Source organism: Periplaneta americana, chromosome 10 (genome assembly GCF_040183065.1).
Source record: "Periplaneta americana isolate PAMFEO1 chromosome 10, P.americana_PAMFEO1_priV1, whole genome shotgun sequence".
Lineage (NCBI taxonomy): Eukaryota > Metazoa > Arthropoda > Insecta > Blattodea > Blattidae > Periplaneta > Periplaneta americana.
In genome coordinates, this window is record NC_091126.1 from 169,281,627 (window position 1) to 169,307,449 (window position 25,823).

At 36.4% G+C, this 25,823-nt stretch overlaps 1 protein-coding gene across 1 annotated transcript in view; it reads right to left on the reverse strand.

Moving 5' to 3' along the window:
• LOC138707765 (cytosolic carboxypeptidase 6) overlaps window positions 1–24,768 on the reverse strand; it is a 1,502,040-nt gene extending 1,477,272 nt beyond the window's left edge. Inside the window, exons 1-2 of the mRNA XM_069837635.1 lie at window positions 24,700–24,768; window positions 24,526–24,667 (exon numbers count right to left, since the gene is read on the reverse strand). Of these exons, the coding sequence (XP_069693736.1) occupies window positions 24,526–24,667; window positions 24,700–24,768 (211 nt within the window). The remainder of the gene's footprint in view (window positions 1–24,525; window positions 24,668–24,699) is intronic.
• Window positions 24,769–25,823: the final 1,055 nt, after the last annotated feature.

The following is a 25,823-nucleotide window of genomic DNA, read 5'->3' on the forward strand; positions in this document are numbered from 1 at the left end:
TCCAAAATCACATGCGTACATGCGTACAGTTTCAAAATTCTAGACACAAGTTCATTTTCTTGTTCTGGAGTAAACGTAGTTTGACGAGTGGTTGACGTCGTTGCAGACATGAATGGGGAACTCCTAACAACTCTCCAGCATGACGTTGACTTCTTCCCTCGCGAAATGCTTTAATAGCCTTCTGCATGTCGTTCTCAGTCCACGAATTTGACGTTTTCCTCTTACATTTAACCATCTGTCACAAAGAATTGAAAATAAATACTTAATTTGAGTGGACTGATTTGAAACATGTTGACCCTATATTTCCGATATTACTGATCCTATTTAACCCATATTTAGAACTTTTTTGCGCTTGAGGTTGGTAGTACTGAATACTGTTTCGAAGAAGGTGTTAATAGCCATAACCTCTTCTAAAATGCATAAACTTAATATTGAAAGTTAATCGCACAAATTCTCTGGAATAGTTGTAAAATAATAAAGGAACCGTAAAGCATTATTTAAAATGTATAAAATACTCTTAACTCACCTTCATATTCTCTCCATTCTTTTATTGTCAACACAAAGAATACACACGCAAGCTAGCATCAATGACACTCAACATATACAGGAAGTTCTCTTCCTGACCAGGATATGGTAGCACTTGTTTGAACTGGTTCACGCTTGAATATGGAGACAGGGTTTTGAAATTGACCCGATTTAACCTCTGATCCGATTTGACTGAGTTACTCTATATCCCAAAGTTTTATTTTGAAGTACTAAATAATATCCATATTTCTTCCTCTGTTTAGTCTAATATATGATTCTCTATTCCCAGAACATTTCTTTTACTGGCGACAAATTTTGCTGTCATTAATGCCTTTGGTCCGAATCTCATTTTGTGTTCACATAGGTCGATCAAGTATTTTGGTTTGACCCTACTGTTTAGTCAGTTACTTAGTTTCCAATACCTTTATCATTATCATCCTTAGCTCGACAACCCATCATGGGTCCTGGCTGTCCATAGGAGTTTCCGCCATTCATCCCTATTTCTAGCAACACTCATCCAGTTTTTAACTCCAATAGTTCTGGCATCCTCCCTGATGCCATCCTCCCATCTGGCCTTTGGTCTTCATCTTCGTATTTTAGATCTAATATGTCTCACGATACCATAGTACCATCTATTAGCGAGGAAGATCCTGCTAAGGCTTTTGGCCAATAGAGTGATCGAGTATTCCAAGTTCCGATAATCATGTCCTTCCCATGTCTTCGTGAATAAGTCCGTCCGGCTTTTTCTCCATTGGATTTCGTGACAATTGTTTTTTATGAGATGGGGTCGTCAGCCCCAAGCTCAACCATCCGGCAATCCCGGTTGGACGATGATTTTCTGTCGGGGTTTACTCCCTTAGCTGATAAGTCCCAATTATAGCGTCAGGAACTCGCTTTTCGCCCTTGCATGACTTAGCGTTACCCAGGGGCCATGACTAGGACATGCATGCATAGGACTTGGTAGGTATAACTGGCATTACCCAAGTTTTACTGGAATATAGTCCCAATACCTTTATAGCCATATATTTATTAGATTGGTTCCTGTAATCCATTCATATTTGCTTTCTTGATGATTTTGAACAGATGTTACTCTATCGAGAATCGACATCAGAACTTGAATTTCACTGTAAATATTGCCACTATGGAGAAAGAAAGTTAGTGTTTTACGGGCTCTTGTTCTTGTGTTCGAAAGCGATGAAGTACAAAACCAATAAATCATTATATAAAGTGAAGTCCAAGTACTTTTTCAACAAATTATTATTCGTGTCATTGTAAATACGTGGTGTTTAAATTATGCTGTAGTAACACATAATAGGCGCTGTCACTTCTCCAACACGTACAGAAAAAACTCATCACTAAATATTTACATCTGTATATTATGAATAATTTAGTGTGTCCCGTATTGCTTTGCAGGTGCGCTACATCACACAAAACCCCAGGAAAAGCTAATTGAACTGTTCACTATGATTACGTCATTTCCATTGACTTTTTTTTCCTCGGGAAAGGGAATTTTGATGTATTTCGTAATTAACATTTACAAATATTCACAGTTCACAAAATATACAGAAAAATACTAGCTGTACCTAATCTTTAAATCCAGACATATTGATATAACAATTTTAAGGTGGGTGCTCCTGTTATGGCCATGTTCCTTGTATGGCCACCCCTCTATTGTGAGTTAGTTAATAAAAAAAAATCCGCTAAATTGCAGCAGCATCCAGTGAAAGGGCATCCTGGGATGTCACTTGATCGTTTTCCATCCAGTCAGGTTGAGCAATATGGCGTCAGTTGCCTGTTTTACGGTTTTCATGTGACCTCTTCTTATTTTTCTCTGGTAGGTCTCCTTTGTTTTATGCATGTTTTTCAAAGACTTTTTTCATGAAAACCATCGTACTCCATTCCGTTTTTAATGTTCTGTTGATTGGTGTTGTAGTTGATGGCATATCTTTTACGATTTGTTCATAATCAAACGATTTTCGTGAAAGCTTACCTGCTTCTGATATGGCCATATCAAATGCACCATGGTCATATCAAGTTCATTTTACTTCTATTTTTTCACCTGACAAATTTACATGCCTATAACTGGGATTACGCAAACATTTTGTATTTTAAGAAAAACAACTTAATTTTTATGGAAAAGCTGTTTTGACTACACTTTTGAAATATAAAAAAGATTATTAAGTGTCATTTTTATTCATTTTACACCAAAATTATTTAATTTTAACACAACTGCGCTATCAAACTGAAAACAATCACGATTTGTACAACATGGAAAAAGGGTGTGTCCACACCTGTGGAGTAACGGTCAGCGCGTCTGGCCGCAAAACCAGGTGGCCCGGGTTCGAATTCCGGTCGGGGCAAGTTACCTGGTTGAGGGTTTTTCCGGAGTTTTCCCTCAACCCAATATGAGCAAATGCTGGGTAACTTTCGGTGCTGGTCCTCGGACTCATTTCACCGGCATTATCACCTTCATTTCATTCAGACGCTAAATAACCTAGATGTTGATAAAGCGTCGTAAAATAACCCAATAAAATAAAACAAAAAATATAAACAAATGTGGCCATACCATGTGCACATGTCCCTGATATGGCCACTAGGTAGAATTTGGAATTCGGGACTTTTTGGACAATTAAAGCTATTTTTATGGGGAAAGGAAATTGTTTTAAGAAAGTCCATTAGACTGAGAACGAGTAAGAAAAAAGTGGTTTACATTTTTTTCAAAATGGCGGCTAGAAAAATTCTCAAACCTTAGCATGGCCATATCAGGGACACCTACCTTATATCCGAAGATTTCGTAATGAAGAGGTACAGTCCGCGTCACCGTTTTTGGCGTGTGAAATAAGTAAAGGAACGTTAAATGCGAGTGTTTTACATTTGCCGCAGTCTGTCTGACAACTGTGTTTGGCAAATGGCTGATGTGACGTGTATATGAAGTGGTACCATTCTCAGCTGCACTATCAACATGCTCACAAACTGGGCACTATATATCTAGGACAGACGCCCAAAATGCTGGCGCCAGCTATAGCTGTGAAGTTACGAGGTCCTTCAGTCATGTTGCGATATAGAATATCTGCAAAGTTTTGGAACGATATGCTGCATCTATATTTAAATGTAGGGAAATTAAAACATTCATAGGAAATGTTAAATTTGAGAATTTGGGTCTCGGTGGTGAAGGCTTACTGAAGTAGTTTCTCGGTGTTCTATATATTATGGAAGTTTACAAACTCTCAAAGTTAGTACTGCTTCGAACTTCTGAGCTATAGGTAACAAACAGGGCAAACGAAACTCTGAACTTAAAATTTATATTTGGAACTTTGACAGCGAAAGTTTTGCAAAGGCAGATTTTTGGTGTTCCCAAAGTTGTGTTGTAGTTTCTGGCAGGATTAAATAACTCCTTTTAATTCATGTTTCTATCAACGTCTCTTCTAAGTCTTTAAAGTAAATCCCGGTGTTGACAATTTAATCGCTAAGGAATGCTAAAGATTTTTATGATTAGTAGTGACTCTGATTCATGTTACTGAAGTATGTATTTTTTTTTGTGAAGAATTCGACTACGGTTACATAATGAATGTCAAGAATACTGTAGATCAGCGTTTCTCAAACTATGGTGCGCGGACCACCAGTGGTCTTTGAGTTCTGCCCTTGTGGTCCTTCATAAAAGACAGAAGAAAACATAAAATTCAAATGAATTGCGTATATGAAAATCTCAGAGTTTGAAAATGACACATGGCATTCGCCTTTCACTTTTTCTTCCAGTACTAATATTTTATGAAATTTCTTACCTAATCCGTTTACTCACTTCCCACTCTACTCTCAGCAACAAAAGAGGGATTTAAAGCACTATGAACGTGGTGTTTCCCTGCTATCTGGCGTCGAGCATTTAATCCAGCCAGGAACCACCCGAATTCACAACAGAGGACCAAAGTACCGAAACTTTTCATGTATTGATGACTTTCTTAATAGTTTTGCCGACACCCAGTCTACACATTGAAATGGGCACGTAACTGTACGTCGTACACAATAATAGAATGTGCCAAATTGCATCTTTACTTATTAAAAATCGGGCATGTTTTTCCATTAATATATATATATATTTTTTTTTGGCTAAAGCAGGGAGATGCACTATCACCTTTACTTTTTAACTTCGCTCCAGAATATGCCATTAGGAAAGTTCAGGATAACAGGCAGGGTTTGGAATTGAACGGGTTACATCAGCTTCTTGTCTATGCGGATGACGTGAATATGTTAGGAGAAAATACACAAACGATTAGGGAAAACACGGAAATTTTACTTGAAGCAAGTAGAGCGATCGGTTTGGAAGTAAATCCCGAAAAGACAAAGTGTATGATTATGTCTCGTGAACAGAATATTGTAGGAAATGGAAATATAAAAATTGGAGATTTATCCTTCGAAGAGGTGGAAAAATTCAAATATCTTGGAGCAACAGTAACAAATATAAATTACACTCGGGAGGAAATTAAACGCAGAATAAATATGGGAAATGCGTGTTATTATTTGGTTGAGAAGCTCTTATCATCCAGTCTGCTGTCCAAAAATCTGAAAGTTACAATTTATAAAACAGTTATATTACCGGTTCTTCTGTATGGTTGTGAAACTTGGACTCTCACTCTGAGAGAGGAACATAGGTTCAGGGTGTTTGAGAATAAGGTGCTAAGGAAAATATTTGGGGCTAAGCGGGATGAAGTTACAGGAGAATGGAGAAAGTTACACAACACAGAACTGCACGCATTGTATTGTTCACCTGACATAATTAGGAACATTAATTCCAGACGTTTGAGATGGGCAGGGCATGTAGCACGTATGGGCGAATCCAGAAATGCATATAGAGTGTTAGTTGGGAGACCGGAGGGAAAAATACCTTTAGGGAGGCCGAGACGTAGATGGGAGGATAATATTAAAATGGATTTGAGGGAGGTGGGGTATGATGATAGAGACTGGATTAATCTTGCACAGGATAGGGACCGCTGGCGGGCTTATGTGAGGGCGGCAATGAACCTTCGGGTTCCTTAAAAGCCATTTGTAAGTAAGTAAGTATATTTTTTTTGTGTTTCCAGATGACGATATAAGAAATTTTAGACTCCGCCTATTTTAAAATCCGTCAGGTTTACTTTTACACTTGCGTGTTTCGTCTCTAAGTGCCGTTTCAATTTCGCGGGTTTCATACACTCGTTTGAAAGCACTTCGTAACAAACAACGCACCAAGGTTTTGGTTAACTCTCATTGCCACACCAAGAAATCCAAGTTCCATATAACTCTTGTCATATTTACGAAAGTATTTTTTCTTTTAATAGCTACCACTAGGACTAGATATTTCTTTAATGGCACTATTATCACTGATATTAATATATTTCTTCACACACAGCTTCCGAACTATCAGCACTGCCTAAATAAAGCGTATCATCATGTTCCTTTCTTTTCAGAGATCCGAATCGAAGCCAGTTTTCCATTATTTATAATGGTAATTATTTAATAGAGACATGGACAACTGCTGTGTGTACCACATAAGGAGGATTTTTAACAAGTGCTAACAGGCAAGCGATGAATCAACAATGCACAAAATTTGTTATAAGTTACTTGTGGTTGGCTACAAAAATATAATTACAAAAGTATTATAATTAATTAATTCCATTTTAAAATATAAGGATGTTGATATTAAAATATGCCACAAAAATGATAGATTTATTTTGAAGGGAATAAGAGTAAGGTGGTCCGTGAAACTGTTCTGACTTAAAAAAGTGGTCCCCAGCTCAAAAAAGTTTGAGAAACGCTGCAGTAGATAAAACATTCATGTCAGATGATTCAATGGTATTTACCCCACATTTCTTGCCGGAGCGAATTTTTCTCCTCAAATATTAATTGTCAATATTACAGACATTATTCTGTAGGTCAAATTAATAAATCCATAATATTCTCACAGCTAGCAGTGCATTTAACTGCGGAATCCCGGCCAAACAAGTCACTCAGCTGAGTGCGCCCCTAGTATAATGGCAGTTGACATTGGACATATACGTCAACATATATGCCTACCTTGGAGTCAGGCCACAAAGGGAAACATTGAAGGAGGAGAATTCGATCCGGTGCTGTGAATTGAATTCGGCGTAGCCCTGTGGTCGGAGCGCTTGGTACGTAGAACCAAGGGCCCGGGTTCGATCCCCGGCACCGGAGCGAATTTTTCTCCTCAAATATTAATTGTCAATATTACAGATATTATTATGTTGGACAAATTAATAAATCCGTTATAAAATCAGTTATATGTGTGGTATTCAGTGCAACTTCAGTTACAATATGTTAATATTCAATAGTACAGTGAATAATACTGTTAAAGTGGGAGGAGAAGACGCAAGATGGCTTTGATGTGGAGAATGCAAAAGAATGTAATAGAAAGGAAACGTGGAGCAGAAAGAAAGGGACCAAAAGGAGAATGTAAAATTAAGACAAATAGCGACGAAACGAAAATCCTGACATAATTAAAGTAGAAGCAAGTTAATAGTATATTATGCAACGAGCCTATAATGGTAGTAATTAAGACGCGAGTATGTTTGTTTATGAAACTCGCTTGCGATCGTTTCATAATTTTCATACGAGCGTCTTAATTACCATTATAGGCAAGTTTCATACTACTTTTTATGCTCGACCATATTTCTAACTTGAAATTGTTCAGAAGTATTCATGTTATAGGTATGTAAGCGAGGAGCGGAACTGACCTTCTAAATTGTGAGATGTGCGCAGACGCGAAAGTATTGATTTTTTCCGAAACACGAATGCCATTGACCTTAATATATATTCTACAGAATAGCATGAACATTAGGCTTGATATAGCCTGGAAATTGATTTAGAATTGAAAAACGAGATGACAAATTGATTTTATTTGAATATTATTTACAATTAACGCTAATTATTATAGTAACAGAACATAACCTTCTGCGACAGTATTGGATTTTCAGCCTCCGTGACTTTTCGCTAATTGTCTTTAGATTGCATATTCGAGAATAATCGATACTTGCGGTTTTATAATAGTACAATTGTGATTTCTCATTGGCTCAACAACTGAATTATAATGAATAGGTGTACTTTAATGAGGTGCAGTAAAGGGCTACTACCAGGTGTATAATTAATACATTTAGGCATGGTCGAGCATAAAAGAAAAAATAGGAGATAGGAGGCGAGAAATTAGGATGTGATGCAAATGATGAAATGAAGGAAGATGGTAAAGAAGAGAAAGGAAGCAGAATGTGAAATCAGAACGAATAGAAAAACAGGATGATATACGGGAAGGCGCATAAATACGATTGACTTAGTATGATTAATTTTCAGTTTGTATAATGCGTTTATCATGATTCTACTCACATCCCTCTATAATATATCGGATTCCAAAAGCTCTGAAAGTACTGGGTTAGATATTTGTATGAAACTTTATGAACACCGTGAAAAATAAATATGTATAAAGCGGTCATTAGGTAAGCTTTGAGTTAAATTTTTTTCAAAGAAAGAAATGACAGAACGTAAAATTGATAATTATCTTATAATAAAATAGGTTATGGCCTAAAGTTAGATTTTGATTATGTAGTTTAAAGATATTATATTTAACAGCGGTTATAGCTTAGAAGGAGAAAGGATTATCGGTGTGTAATATTCGATACGGCAAGAAATTCTCCTGTTTCGGAATCGTAAGCCTAAAGCTAAATTTTATCTCTGTTTTTAAACCATATATTTAAAGCCGGATTAAAACAATATATCTGCACGCTGTACTCGGGAAACTAACAAGCCCCGGCTAAATACAGAAGTAATGACACTTCACTCGTGTATGGAAGGATTTGGTGGAGGGTGATACCACAGCCAGTTTTCACTTTTGCTACAGCTCGCAAAAGACGGTAACATATCCTAGCTTATTGTAAAATTGAGGGTTATTTTCGCGGTTATAGGTGGAGTGATGGAACGCATTTTAGCTAAGAGTGAAGAAATATAATCATCTCTCCACCTGCCAATTTTATCGAGAGATGTGCAGTCATTTCTTCCGAACAAGGCAGTTCCCAGATGGTTCTTTTCCATAATTTTATCCAGTACAATTCTAGTTTCTCTATCGATTCTTAGACAGTGTGTGCCTGGAATGCGAATATAGAATTTTCGCAATGCTGGTAGTAGGAGCCTCTTCCTAGATTGTTTTAGTTCACAAAATCTCCTAACTTCTCAATTTTGATGTAGGCTTTCAGGTATATCTGTACAGGGACATCATTTTATTTTTACTTCAATTTTTATTGTATCTGAGTTTTTGAATGTACTTCACTCCCACCCCTCCTACTAACGAAGTTCAACCGTCCTCCACACAGAACCAAGACCGTATATACAGTCATAGTAGCCATACGGTCATAATTACTGTAGACTTCGTTGAATTGCCAAACGCAGCATGCAAACAGGTTGCCGATGTACGGTAGTATAGAAGAAGTGAGCGACCTTCCGGTCTCGTAGTATAAGCAGTTGATGTCAAGAGATGTGACCGGTCCAAATAGATAGAGCAGCTACAGGTAATGTATACCTATGTAAGCACTTGTTTTTGCATTACTGAGGTTGGAATAGTCAAAGCTTAACATTTGTTCAGTGCAGACAAGAATTCAATCAAACATACTTCAATGAGAGTGTTGCTGTTCCAAACAATTGCCCCTGGAATACCCTTACCCCCGCAGCCAGTACAACAAGCCCTTAATATAGTGTATACAGTATCACAAAGCGTTATCCAAAATAACAATTCACTAATTTCAGAGAAAGTGAAATGTAAGTTGAGAAACATTATTGCTGAAAATTCTGCCTATTTACAACTTCGTATTATAAATGATGTACTATCAGGTCACGACATGATGTCTGAGGTTGGTGTACTAAAAAGCAGTGACTTTCCGTTCTTCAAAATAATATGCACCTATTACATCGTGTGATGTTGAACGTACATTTTTCCAATATAAAAACTGTTTGAGTAACCATCGGAGGAGGTTCACTTTGCAGTCGCCCAAAATGTACGTAACTCATCACTGCAATGCACATATTCAAGGGTGATGTGAGTATATTACATTAAATTTTAAGAGTTAATATATTTCTCACTACGAAATAATTGTGTATTTACATGTTTAGACATTTCCTAATTCAATGATCATTCATTATATTTCTTGACTGCAGGATACAGGTTTTATTGTAACCACAGTATACTGCTAAGTGTTTACATCAGAGGCATACAGTACTCCATCCGTTGCACGTCCCCTTCTCATACAGTCTATATCGCGTGCGTAGTAAACCTTACGATTCTCGTGGCAATTCTACGAAGTCTAGTCATTATAAACAGTACGTTCCAGAAATATGTTCGTGTTTTCCAGTGACGGAAGAGCTTTCAATATTGAATCACATTTTCGCACTGTCATCCGTTTGCCTACGTCGAATCCCGATTTCTCCACCCATTTCTGCTCGCCTCTCTGTAAAGGCTAGTGGCTGGTCTGTCTTAGCTCTTTTCTGAGGACATTAATTTCTGTTAGAATTGGTCGTCTACGTAATATTATACAACTGTTTAAAATAACATAAAAAGGCCTCGTTAAGTAATTAACTGTCACCTCATTTCCTCCCTTTCTACGATCCTGCGACATAACCACTTGGACGGACAGTAGATTGCATGTCTGAGTAATTTTATCTGTGCGGGTCGGGCAGAATTGAAGATTGAATTTACAGTACGTAAGGTACTCTTTTATAGAGTAGGTACAGAATTATTTCAACATGAGTTACTGGTACGAAGGACGAAACTGGTAATTGGAATTAGGTACAATAGCCTATAGTGCGATAAAGAAATGGGGGCCTGTATCGAAATGGACGGCCACCATTTTCAAAAATGTGTTTAAATATCCATGTTATGATTATTTTTCAATTTAACTTCATTCTCTAGGCCTATAGTGTACGCTAATGTGCTGTACACAGTATAATATACACCGCATAGTGAATATCAGCATGGACAGCTCAGTTCGTGAGCAAAACACTCATTGTTAATGCAGTACTGTATTTGGATTAAACGAAAACCTAATGAAAATTATCAAACTCAAAATCGGGATATTTCCTAGTTTACGTAAATGGATGAACTACTTTTCTTCCCTCCTATACCTAGTAAAGTGATTTGTTTGTATATTACGCCAGTATCATCGAACTCCAGTCGTGGTAGTGGGTAGCAAACGGTGTTTCCGGTTCTGAACCGTTGATTCAAAGGTATAGCCAGGTTAATATTAAAAATGTTAGTAAAAATAAAATGATGTCCCTGTACCAATTATGTAGCATTTAAAGTTGGTGGTAACCATGCTCTATGCGGAGTGAATAAGTAAACGTGTGTGTATAAATAAGGTCATGTCCGCCTCAGGAACTGCTCACATAGAAAATGTTACGTCGTGTGATCCCTTTGTGCAAGAAGTACTAAACGTGTCCATTTGTAGGAACGCTTCGGTTGTTATGGATGGGAGAAGTCTGGTTTTTGGAGACCACATCCTGTGATAACTGTCGGGAACATTCTACTGATGTCATAAGAAATCTCTTTGAATTCAAGCCCGAGTTCACACTGCGAAAAGAATTTGTCAATGTGACAGAGACGTAAAAGACAAACTTCTTCGAAGGAATTGCTCACGAGAAAAACTGGTTCGTGTAAAGGCAATAGTGATCGGCATTGGACAATGTTAGAGACATGTCCGTCTATTGTATATTTCTTCTTTTTGGAAGAAATGGTGCACTAGCGTAACACATACAGTGACATCAAGAACTTTTTCCTTGCATTTTTAACTATGTTCTTATTGTGCATATGCAGTGTCACTCCTTAGCATAGCAAATACTGCCCACCTGCATGCGCTACACATGATTCGTGGGAGCTACTGTACAGATAGAGCATGCGGCCGTGCGTCTGATGAAAGTACGCCTATAGAATGAGAAAACGTTGTGTCGCTGATACTGGAATAAAATGCAGCGATACAGTGAGTCATTAAGAAATAAAAAAAACACATCTTATTTTATGTTAGAAAAATCCACAAAACACTTACGTCTGAAGAAACTGAAAACGGTATGACATAGTTGCGCCCCGCGGTCAATTGGAAGGCCTAGGCATGGCATAGCTGCGCCCCGAAGAAATCAGGTAGCAGAATGGACATGCATAGTTGCGCCCCGAAGAAATTAGGTAGCAGAATGGACATGGCATAGTAGCGCTCCGAAGAAATCAGGTAGCAGAAGGGACATGCCATAGTTGCGCTCCGAAGAAATCAGGTAAAAGAATGGACATGGCATAGTTGCGCTCCGAAGAAATCAGATAGCAGAATGGACATGGCATAGTTGCGCTCCGAAGAAACCAGGTATCAGAATGGACATGGCATAGTTGCGCTCCGAAGAAACCAGGTAACAGAATGGGCATGGCATAGTTGCGCTCCGAAGAAATCAGGTAGCAGAATGAACATGGCATAGTTGCGCTCCGAAGAAATCAGGTAGTAGAATGGACATGGCATAGTTGTGCTCCGAAGAAATCAGGTAGTTGCGCCCCGAAGAAATCAGGTAGCAGAATGGACATGTCATAGTTGCGCTCTGAAGAAATCAGGTAGCAAAATAGACATGGTATAGTTGCGCCCCAATAGGCATAGTACACACAAAACGAATTGTCACACAATAAATAATAATAATAATAATAATAATAATAATAATAATAATTCTTTATTTATACTGTACTGGCAGAGTTAAGGCCATAGGGCTTCTTTTACACTCTACCAGATCACGAAGTATACAAGCAGTTAAAATTTAACAAAAAGTTATAGAACAGAATACTAATATATTTACTTACTTACAAATGGCTTTTAAGGTACCCGAAGGTTCATTGCCGCCCTCACATAAGCCCGCCAGCGGTCCCTATCCTGTGCAAGATTAATCCAGTCTCTATGATCATACCCCACCTCCCTCAAATCCATTTTAATATTATCCTCCCATCTACGTCTCGGCCTCCCTAAAGGTCTTTTTCCCTCCGGTCTCCCAACTAACACTCTATATGCATTTCTGGATTCGCTCATACGTGCTACATGCCCTGCCCATCTCAAACGTCTGGAATTAATGTTCTTAATTATGTCAGGTGAACAATACAATGCGTGCATACTAATATATTACAAAAGAAAAAATATAATAATAATAGGATAATAAAATCGACACTAAACAACATGAAAATAATACCATAATAGAAAAAAAGAAAGTAAAATACAATTGGAATAGTGTGGAAGCAACTCATTTAGTACAAATGGTTAATATGGAAAAACGTAAGGAAGAATATATCAAAATGGAATGTAATAAAATAATAATAAAATAGAAAAGAAATACGATAATTAAATAAAATTCACGATAAAACGGCTATGATTATAAATTCATCAGCTGATAAAGAGAACAATAAGGGGAAAGGAAGGAAAAAGAAATATACAGCCTATATTTTTACAAAACTATGGCAGAGAAAAAGGTTTATAACTGAAAGGAATCTAATTCAAAAAGTAGAATTTTAATTACTTAAAAATATTATAGTGGTATCGGTGTATAAACAAAAAATGCAGTTCGTATATTATATGTGTGATAGACAAAAAAGTGTTATTTTAAATAGCAAAATTGATCATAACCAATCTGCGGACTTACACATTGATAGACAAAATGTATCGAACAGTGTTAAAAGAAAAGCTACGGAAGACATTTCTGAGAGACCCATGAAACTCTTTTGAATATGTCAGTTAATAAAGCACTGCCAACTCCATGGTGTAAACCGCACATGCTTACATAATTAACACGAGTAAGATCGCAATTTAATCAATTATTTATATTTCGTCCATAATGTCTGACAGGATAAATAAATAAATAAATAAATAAATAAATAAATAAATAAATAAATAAATAAATAAATAAATAAATAAATAAATAAATAAATAAATAAATAAGTAAATAAATAAATAAATAAATAAATAAATAAATAAGAAAATAAATAAGAAAATAAATAAATGCATAAGTAAATAAATAAGTAAATAAATATATAAATAAATAAGTAAATAAATAAATAAGTAAATAAATTAATAAATAAGTAAATAAATAAATAAGTGAATAAATAAGTAAATAAATAAATAAGTGAATAAAGAAATAAATAAGTAAATAAGTGAATAAAGAAATAAATAAATAAGTGAATGAATATATAAGTGAATAAATAAATAAATAAATAAATAAATTAGTAAATAGATAAGTAAATAGATAAATAAATAAATAAGCAAATAAGTAAGTAAATAAGCAAATAAATAAATAAACAAATAAATAAATAATTAAGTAAATAAATAAATAAGTAAATAAATAAATAAATAAGTAAATAAATAAAAAGTAAATAAAAAATAACTAAATAAATAAATAAAAAGTAAGTAAATAATTAATAACTAAATAAATAAATAGATAAGTAAATAAATAAATAAGTATATAAATAAGTAAATAAATAAGTAAATAAATAAATAAGTAAACAAGTAAATAAATAAATAATTAAATAAGTAAATAAATAAATAAATAAATAAGTAAGTAATTACGTAAATAAATAAATATGTAAATAAATAAATAAGTGTGTAAATAAATAAATAAGTGTGTAAATAAATAAATAAGTGTGTAAATAAATAAGTAAATAAATAAGTAAGTACATAAATAAGTAAATACATAAGTAAATAAATGAATAAATAAGTAAATAAATAAATAAGTAAATAAATGAATAAATAAGTAAATGAATAAATAAGTAAATAAATAAGTGAATGAATAAATAAATAAATAAGAAAACTAGTAGATAAATAAGTAAATAAATAAGTAAATTAAATAAATAAAGTAATAAGTAAATAAATAAATAAATAAGTAAATAAGGAAATATGTAAAGCAATAAATAAGGAAGTAAATAAGTAAATATTTAAATAAATAAATAAGGAAATAAGTATGTAAGTAAATAAATAAATAAATAAATAAATAGGTAAGTAAATAATTAAATACTTGAATAAAGAAGTAAATAAGTGAATAAATAAATAAATAAATAATTGAATAAATAAATAATTTAATAAATAAATAAGTAAATAAATAAATCAGTAAGATAATAAATAAGTAAACAAATAAATAAATAAATAAATAAGCAAAAAGTAAGTAAATAAATAAATAAGGAAATATGTTAATAAATAAATAAATAGTAAAATAAGTAAGTAAATAAATAAATAAATAAATAATGTGCATCCATAATAAATCGCGGATTGCAATGAGTTTTACGTCCTGATCGCTCTTACCATAATCGTATACAAAACACACCAGCATGTGTGTGACTTATTAAGGAACATAAATAATAGGAACTTTCATGACTTCTGCAATGCAGATTTGAAGTCCGCTTGCTCTTGGCGGTTGTTACTTATCTCGCTGCATCAGTTAGTACGAGAACTCGCAGAATAATAATATTTCCCGTCTCTCTCTTTCGCAGCCTCAAGTCGCGGATTACTTAACAAGCTTACAATAATTTATAAGAAGGTTGGGCAAGTGAGCATGGGGTCACGCGGGCGGTGGGTGTTTAAGGGGTGAGAAAGTGGGCTAGATGTGTAAAGTCTTCGAAGCAAGACTTTCAATATTAATGGTGGTGTTTTGCCACAGCTTCCATATACCTCCCAACCTTCTCGCTCCCACGGGAAGCAATTAGGGAAGTTTCTTGCCCCAATCGGCTTCAAACTTATAACGTATATCTTCACAAATTACCCCTGCAACGGTCGAGTTTTCCTGGGGAGCGGGAGAGCTAGCGAGTTCCTTCATATTCGATCATTTCTGAATGTTCGCATAACAAAACCAATTAAGATGTTGTTAATACTTTTCTGTTTCTTGTACAAATCTAAGTGTTGGAAAGAGAAGCAGATGTCTGAAAAAACACAACTCGACAAATGTTTTATTTATTTTGTATCACTGCTTTGTAACAGTCAAGTCAGCAACCTGTCTGTCTGTCACTGCCCCATTAAATTGCGAAACTTCCTTCACTGCTTCACAACTTATTTTATTCCTAAGGAAATAACTACTGAATTAGTTACCATGTTTTACATCATATCACTGAGTTGCTTTTCTTACAAACTTCTTTATTCTGAATTGAAATATTCACGCAATTTTTCCATTTGTCAACCTGGTTGGCAAGTTGGTATAGCGCTGGCCTTCTATGCCCAAGGTTGCGGGTTCGATCCCGGGCCAGGTCGATGGCATTTAAGTGTGCTTAAATGTGACAGGCTCATGTCAGTAGATTTACTGGCATGTAAAAGAACTCCTGCGGGACAAAATTCCGGCACATCCGGCGACGCTGATATAACCTCTGCAGTTGCGAGCGTCGTTAAATAAAACATAACATTTTTTCCATTTTATGGCGAGATATAAGAATTTTAGAGCGTATTCCGAATCTCACCGGTGAGCAATCCGATGGCATCACGGTGTTCCGAATTCCACCAATGACGTCATTGATGCTCCACCGGTGTCGCACCGGTGCCATCAGCTTGCAGAAGTGGTGGCAGTCTCCATCAGCCGCATCAGTGAATCTGATTGGTTCTTGTATAGGGCGGGAATTAGCAGACGAATAACATCGTGCACTGTTGTGCCATGGCTGTGTGTTCTGCTTTACTTCAGCTGTATTGTTTATAATGAGCACAACGTAAAAACAATATGTTAATGGCTTATGAGCGAACATGTCAACGGACCCGTTATTACTACCGGTTCAGGAAATAAATTGTTTATGCTAACTTTTCTTTGAACGAGATGGGAGTACGAAAATTTCGCAAAATTTTGCTAGCGTAGCACAGACAACAACTTATACAGTCGCCATGACAGCCATAGATCCTTCCAGCAGTTTTGTTCCTTATTTCGCTGCAACGTGACGTCATTGATGCCACCGGACCGGTGAGATTCGGAGATGCCACCGGACCGGTGAGATTCGGAATACGCTGTTAGTAATATTGGTGATAGGTCTAATAATGATCTAAGTAACAACTAAAATAGAGAAGAAAAAAGGGATGTAATTGCACTTAAGTTAGTTTTGAGAAAATGTGGTTGAAAGTATTTAAGCGTTCGTAAATTCAGTGAAACTTTTAATTTAAATTTTAATGTGTATTGTGTCTATGCCACGAAAATTTTAGATGATTTAGCTCGCCCTGGATGCACTTAATTCATGTTATTAGAAATGTCACGTGCATCCATTCACTCCTAATTCCTTCAATAATTATTTTATTTTTTACATGTTTTATTACTGTTGAAATCTTTCCTTTTTTACCGGTTACCATTTAGAGATACTGTACATAGGAGTGAAGTTTGTCATTTTTGTTTAAAAAAATACGACTTTCTGTTTTTAAATTCTAAAGTAGCTCTCTGCGCATTGAACTGTTCAACCACATTTTAATGTATATACTTAACACTAAATGTATTACTTAACATTACTCTAAATTCATTTTTTTATTAATTTATTTTTAATTTCTTCAAAGATAATAAATTAAATGTAAATTGAGTTACAGAATGTGCGTTCGTAATGATTTTGCTTTGATTTTCATAAAATGTAAAGGAATCTTCAATGTAAATACTAAATACAGTTTATACTATTTTGTAATGACATAAAAAGCAGAAAAATCAACAGGTAGTGTGAATGTTAAAATACGTTTCATGGTATTAAATTTGGAGTTAAAGAGGTTACAGCATAAAAAGTAATGTTAAAAACCAATCAATATGCGTAATTAATTCATTTAATACTTTACGATTTGACCTAAAGTAATTTGATCGAAACGTATTTGATGAGACGTTTTTGTTTACATTCTCCTCTCGCAAGCCTTGCGGAGTAAATAATTGGAGTCACACTCTCTCCCACTACGGAGCAATGGTCTCAAGAAGCACTGCTATTTTTGCAGCGTTGCAACATGTTACATTTGGTATTCTCAAAACTATTGGTTTAATCAAAAACTTATTTGACAAATCAATTTCCATTTAGTTGATCTATTACCTGTAATAGCATCAGTATTTATTTATTATTGTAGAATTAAGGTCACGAGACCTTGCCTTCCACGCTACCAGAAGTGAAATACACCATGAAATAAAGCCATAGGTTCCCTTTCACCTTGTACAGTGGAAGATCTTAAGTTCGACAGAAATCAAGTTCGACATCCTATAGTTGGACTGCTTACGTAGGGGAATTAGACACGCCCCTACACGGGCACTAAGAATTGGGTTTGCCATTTGAATGGAAATTGGTCCTGTGTCTTGTAGTTATACTTTTGTTAAAGAAAAACAGAATATTTTATTGATTAGGACTTCCATATTGATCACTGACTTTGAATTAATGAACTCTTCTTTTTCTATTTGAGAATTGTACCGTTTGTGAGACGGAACTGTCGAAACCCACTGTGGTACTACATTTCACGAGAAGATCCGAGCAAGGAATGTGAGTTTTCCCCCACTCTGATAACCTATCCCCGACATGGAACCGGCCGGCCATTGACCGAGCCTTGTTTGTCCTAGCCGGCCAATGACATCACTCCCATCCACCCGCTCCTTCAAGATCGCAGAGTTATTGGCTTACTCTCTCCTCTTACCCCGCAAGGACCATACTCCCCTCGCAGGGATCCTCTCGTGAAATTTGGACAGTAGAAGCGCATCAGCTCGACAAAGTTAAGTCTGCGAGGCGAGAGGGGAAATTGGAGGCAGGTTTGTAGTGAAAGGAGGCGGTAACGAGAGGAGACCAGTACAGTCACATATGACAGTAAAGTTTTCCTACTGCCCTTCAGTTCATAGAGCACTACGAGAACCAGATACTTTGAAATAGACTGTACTTTTACTTCTGCTTGACACACTCTCGACAGTGAGGTTTGGCGTTCCGATTGGCAAGCGTGGGCATAGGAGAGAAAGTTGCATGAGGTCAGAGCTTGCCTTTTTCTGAAGACAAGGACAACTGCGTAGTGTATTTCAAACGATGTACACACTTTGAAATCTGAGCCTCAAATGACCTATGTGGCACCTGTGTATTGCCTCTACATTCCTCTACATTCCATTCCGGTATCTCCACTCGCAGACTTGACTTGGGCAAGCTGTAGTACTACATTTCACGAGAAGATCCGAGGAAGGAATGTGAGTTTTTCCCCCACTCTGATAACATATCCCCGACAAGGAACCGGCCGGCCATTGACTGAGTCTTATTTGTCCCAGCCGGCCAATGACATCAGTCCCATCCACCTGCTCCTTCAAGAACGCCGAGTTACTGGCCCACTCTCTCCTCTTACCCCGCAAGGACCATATTCCCCTCGCAGGGATCCTCTCGTGAAATTTGGACAGTAGAAGCACATACACAAGTCTCGGGACTGGCAGGAAATGCAAGTACAGTTGGTGTATTCGTTGATGGATAACCAATAAGAATTTGTATTCATTTCACCTGCCACACCCACTACCCTAATTGGTCAGAACTTTCAATTCTCTTCTGTCGAACTTAGGTGAGTCCACTGTATATGATAATTTGGAACACGTACACGCATTATAACCAGATTTCCAGCCTTGAAGCCATTATATATTTGAGCTTGGAGTTTTAATTCCTGTATTTTACATTAAATTCAAATTTTCTTGGAAAATTAATTGTTATAATAATGGTTATTCAAGCAAGCATGTTCAGAGCAGTCCGTCATTTTAAATTATTAATCTAGTTGCAAAAAAATTATATATTTTTTTAATTTACATTCACATTGTAAGCACATATAAGAGCACGGAGGAAGTTAGCCTGGGGCAGATAATGATATATAAGGTTCGTTCCAACAACAGCCAGGAACCGTCCGTAACCATCGTGAGCATGCGCAGTACAAAAAAAGCGTTCCAACACAATCCAAACCAGTCCTGAACCGGAAACATATACTGCAGTCGGGCGTTCCAACAAGCTTTTGACACGGGTTCGGAACGGTCAGAAATAGTCCGTGGATTGAGGCATGTACGGAAGAGTTCGCAAGACGCGCATGCGCATAAGCTCACCAACGTCTCCTGGATACTGAAGAAAGACATAATCGACTGTTCACATCATTGAGGTTAAAGATGAAAAGTGACAGTACAGACGAATAATAAAACTAGAGATTTAATTTAAATTTTCGCCAAAAAGAAAGGGAATGGAAATTATTTGGGTATTGAAACAGTTAATTACAATTTCAACATGCAACTTTGATTAAAAATATAATAAATAACGTACATACATTAATAATTAAAAAAAGAACTATTTTTAGATGAGAGTCCCCCAGTACACGACATTGAATTAGCGGAATTCTTGCCTTCCATATTTTTTGTCATCTTTTTATAGAAAATGATCGTAATTCTATTTTCTGCAATTAGAATTAGCTGCGAAACGATAATGATTAAGCATCCCGTTCTTAGCAAAGATGATCACAGTTATAGCATCTCTGGATTTAGTACATAACGATCAGCGAAAGCGTTCCGACAGAGTCCAGTCCAGTTTCAATCCCATAGCAGATGCTCAACTAGCGCATGCGCATAAGATGGTACAGGAACCGTACATGAACTGATCCATGAACCGTTTGTTGGAACGAACCTATTGATGGCAGAATGACTATCGCAATTAATGCCCTGTAACGATATAGTATGTGAATGTTCCGTTTCTTTGTAAATCCGATAGTATGCGATATTCAAAATTTCGATTTCCGTTGTGACGATTTGATATGTTTTTTTAATTTTCCGCGCATGCGCGATGTTGGCTTCGGTCTCCAGCTGGGTGTTAGGTTACGCAAGGGGCTGAGAGTCGTTGCTTCGAGTACGGAACATCATGTTGGAGTGGAGATAGTTTCATCTCCTCTTGAGAATCTGATAACCACATCGGTTATGTAAGGTATTAAGTATCATAAATCCATCATTTCAGAGTTTGTGAATTCTAGCCACGGCAAAGTTTAGGTTTAATGATTGGCTTGACTAAATTTAAATTGTAAATTGGTAATCTTACAATTTGCCCTGGTAATTCAACTTTTGTTCTGATGATAACTGTACATCGGGAATTACTCTTGCCAGGAATGACAATGAGATATAATTTTTATTCCTGATTTGCTTTGATGTTAATGATTGAAATTGGTTGTTAATATGTATGAAGAGATGATTAAGAATCCTAAATATTAAGAAGTACCATGGAATCTGAATGTAGATTATACTACTAATTAAATTCTGATGTTCAGTCTTTGCCTTACTTAAATATGAATGAAAAATGTAAATTTGAATCATTGCCAGATTGCATATGAATATAGTGCTGAAAGGATTCCGATGTTGGGCTATATCTGTGAAATACAAGTTCTTATGTTGTTAGATACTTTGAGATTAGTCCATTCTTTAACCAACCTGCCAAAACATTATATCTATCTTTATTCCTTGTAATTTTTTACGGCCGCTTCAATCCGGAAAACTGAACGAAGAGAATTTAGGACAAAAAAATTGTAAGATGGTAGAAGAAAAAGTTTTTAATGAAGGGAATAGATCCGAGGCCCACTTATTTTAGATCCCATCCCGACATTTTTTTGTTTAGCGCCCGACGGAAACCACGGAAAACCAAAGCAGTGTCAAAATGTGAATGTCGATAGGGAAATGGAAGGAGATACAATTAAGATATTTCGGGAGGTCACTAGCAAGGGAAACAGCTACACTTGGAAGTTCGCTAGCAAGCGAGACAGATACTTGCAAGTTCGAGAGCAAAGGAGATAGATACTCGCAAGTTCGAGAGCAAGGGAGACATACTCGCAAGTTCGAGAGCAAGGGAGATAGATACTCGCAAGTTCGAGAGCAAGGGAGATAGATACTCGCAAGTTCGAGAGCAAGGGAGATAGATACTCGCAAGTTCGAGAGCAAGGGAGATAGATACTCGCAAGTTCGAGAGCAAGGGAGATAGATACTCGCAAGTTCGAGAGCAAGGGAGATAGATCGTCGCAAGTTCGAGAGCAAGGGAGATAGATACTCGCAAGTTCGAGAGCAAGGGAGATAGATACTCGCAAGTTCGAGAGCAAGGGAGATAGATCGTCGCAAGTTCGAGAGCAAGGGAGATAGATACTCGCAAGTTCGAGAGCAAGGGAGATAGATACTCGCAATTTCGAGAGCAAGGGAGATAGATACTCGCAATTTCGAGAGCAAGGGAGAGATACTCGCAAGTTCGAGAGCAAGGGAGATAGATACTCGCAATTTCGAGAGCAAGGGAGATAGATACTCGCAAGTTCGAGAGCAAGGGAGATAGATACTCGCAAGTTCGAGAGCAAGGGAGATAGATACTCGCAAGTTCGAGAGCAAGGGAGATAGATACTCGCAAGTTCGAGAGCAAGGGAGATAGATACTCGCAAGTTCGAGAGCAAGGGAGATAGATACTCGCAAGTTCGAGAGCAAGGGAGATAGATACTCGCAAGTTCGAGAGCAAGGGAGATAGATACTCGCAAGTTCGAGAGCAATGGAGATAGATACTCGCAAGTTCGAGAGCAAGGGAGATAGATATTCGGAAGCGAGTACTGACTTGGTCATTTAGAATGTTCCAGATTAGAAAAAGAAGTACCTTGAGATTCGTATAGCGGTAATGAATAGATATTTGAATTAGAAATTGGTAGGAACACTCCTTCTCTCGTTTACCTATTTGGTAGTTAAAGTGTTGCAGTACTGTACAGGGATACGTACACACATATTTTCTTCTCCTTTATCACGAGCCGATAGTAGATTTTCATTTGTATGTGGCACAGTTGAATATAGTTTCAGGAAAGTTACTGTCTTCTTGTTATTCATATTCATTTTTATTAATTAATTAATTATTTATTAAGCGGGATGAAGTTACAGGAGAATGGAGAAAGTTACACAACACAGAACTGCACGCATTGTATTCTTCACCTGACATAATTAGGAACATTAAATCCAGACGTTTGAGATGGGCAGGGCATGTAGCACGTATGGGTGAATCCAGAAATGCATATAGAGTGTTAGTTAGGAGACCGGAGGGAAAAAGACCTTTAGGGAGGCCGAGACGTAGATGGGAGGATATTATTAAAATGGATTTGAGGGAGGTGGGATATGATGATAGAGACTGGATTAATCTTGCACAAGATAGGGACCGATGGCGGGCTTATGTGAGGGCGGCAATGAGCCTTCGGGTTCCTTAAAAGCCATTTGTAAGTAAGTAAGTAAGTATTATTACTGTTACCTTACTGTATATATTATCTTTATACTTGTTTGTATTTATCATTTAATGATTTTTTATTATACATTAATTAATATCCAGGATTGGTTTATTTCTGCTCGTTTTCACTGTGCCATTTTGGTCAAATTCCTAATCACCCTCTACATCTCGCTCGGTAGACGTACCCAATATGCTGTGTGAGGCGTTTTAAATATGTTTTTCAGAGTGTGGTTTCATAGATGTATGCTGTGTACGTCTCACCTTAAGACACTGTAAAAGAGGGTGAATAGAAAGATGTACGATGAGGAGGAATGGATAATATGGCCTGATATTGATTGCGTAATGTTAATCGGATATCATAAATAAAAAAATTCTGTAATTAAGCTGAGGATCAAAATGTTAAAAAAAAAAAATGTCGGTTTTTAACTCGGTGAGTTTTGGAAACGACATCTTCAGTTACATAATATATCACTGGGATATTCAAAGAAACGCGCCAAAGGTATACAGCGGTCATGTCAATTGATGCCCATAGGAGTAAGCGCGCGCTTTAGACCTCAGAAGAGCCTGAGCGCTTTACAGCGGAAAGGAAAGAGACAGACGAAAGAGGTAGTATATGCCGCTTGGTCGAGCTACATACAGGGATGGCCAGTACTGATTCAATGGATAAAGGGAAGACAACTTATTAAAACTGTATCCATGTTAATTTTTAGATTTGTCTGAGAAGTATAAGTGCATAATAAGAATGTAAGTTTTAATTTTAGTGCTCATTTTTCACAAGTATTTAGTTTGCTTTTTTGTTCAAATGGAATATTTTCTCATCTTTTTTTTTTACAGAAAAGTGAAATTTTCAGATATGTTTCTTTAGTAGCCTTACAGGTGCTAAAACAATGTTTTCGTAAATCTAATATATCGTAAATACGTATTACTGAAGATAGTGTATTAAAATGTTTGAAAATATTCGCATGGAATATGTTAGTAAGGAAATGAATTAACAAAGCAAATACTGTTACATCACAAACAAAAGATATGTGCCTATGTGTTGGTAAAACGTCAGCTCTATAGCTTCAGCAGATTTCGAGATAATTTAATATTCTGATAACAGAAACTTGCGCACCAATATCACCTAAAAGAATAATGCGATAGGAGTTTTAATATGTAATATTAGTTACAGTTAAAACATATACCTAGACAACTTTGCTTTGTACTATAATATTGTTTTGATTACTTTTATAAGGCTTAAGATACTATCGATATCAATTGTTTCAACTTATCATGTCATAATCAGTGTCTTTCTTTGGGATAACACTTTCTTGTGTTTAATTCACTTAGTACAGTATAGTAGTAGTTATTATGGAATTTTTGTGAATATTCCTTCTTTACTCTTTATTATGTTATTAACGTTTAAAACACAACTGCAATATTAGGCTAAGAAATAGGTGTTAGTACTTTTGTTTTACAGACAATATAGAAAATAACAAACAGAAAGAAGCCATATAAAAATAACGACATAAAATTTCACGTTCCCTTTGAAGTTTGTGCAGCACTAGTTTCTTAATCCAACAGGCTGCTTATTCCTCCTAGCATACCTAGCGCTTAATGTCCGCGCACGACGTCAAGGTCAGAAAAATGCACTTGCTTTGACGTCACTGGTATACAGCATAGAAAGGCCATTTAAGAAAGCTGGAATGCCCTGTGTAGCAACTATCAGAAAAAGAGTGCTTAAAATGTAAAGAATGAGGATGATAATGGCGATCAGGATGAAATGCATTGCGTACAAACAGACTTACCGGTTTCAAAGGAAGCGTCGAAGCAGAGATGGCCACGCTTGGCCTTGCCGCTCTGGCCAGGGGGTCGCATTACCATTCGGGTCACGTTGCCCAGGCCCCCTTCAGTCTCGCTATCTTCACTGTCTGAGCAATAAGAAACCGGCTATTAGCAATCTCCACACACGTAGTACAGACGAAGTAAAAATCACTGCCTCGTAAACAACTACATGAACAAAAATTACTTTCACTAGGACCAGGATTCATAAAATTCAAATGAATTGGTGGGTCATGAAAGGAACTGACTTCACTCTGTGTGGTTCCCTGTAAATTGAAAAAAAAAGTGTCGGAAACTTAGGTTTTTAATGTTTGCGTTTATTTTATTTTTCAGAGAGACAGAGAATGGGTCACTGTTTTTAAAAATTGAATGTAAATATAAATTTTGTGTTTTACTGTACTTACTTACTTACTGGCTTTTAAGGAACCCGGAGGTTCATTGCCGCCCTCACATAAGCCCGCCATTGGTCCCTATCCTGAGCAAAATTAATCCAGTCTCTACCATCATATCCCACCTCTCTCAAATCCATTTTAATATTATCTTCCCATCTACGTCTCGGCCTCCCCAAAGGTCTTTTTCCCTCCGGCCTCCCAACTAACACTCTATATGCATTTCTGGATTCGCCCATACGTGCTACATACCCTGCCCATCTCAAACGTCTGGATTTTATGTTCCTAATTATGTCAGGTGAAGAATACAATGCGTGCAGCTCTGCGTTGTGTAACTTCCTCCATTCTCCTGTAACTCCATCCCTCTTAGTCCCAAAAATTTTTCTAAGAACCTTATTCTCAAACATCCTTAATCTCTGTTCCTCTCTCAAAGTGAGATTCCAATTTTCACAACCATAAAGAACAACCGGTAATATAACTGTTTTATAAATTCTAACTTTCAGATTTTTTGACAGCAAACTGGATGACAAAAGCTTCTCAACCGAATAATAACACGCATTTCCCATATTTATTCTGAGTTTAATTTCCTCGTGAGTGTCATTTATATTTGTTACTGTTACTCGAAGATATTTGAATTTTTCCACCTCTTCAAAAATCTGTAGTTGGAGAAAAAAATTAATTCATTGTACTTATTTCCTGTCAATTCTACATTAAAGTACCAGACAATATATTGGCACTTCAGATTGCTTTTTTGTCATTTTTGCAAGCATAAAATTAAATTTCAACCTATGAAATAGTAACAGGACATAATGCTAAACAGATTAGACAACGTTAACGTCATTACAATAATAAATTAATGTATTTTATTTAGATCA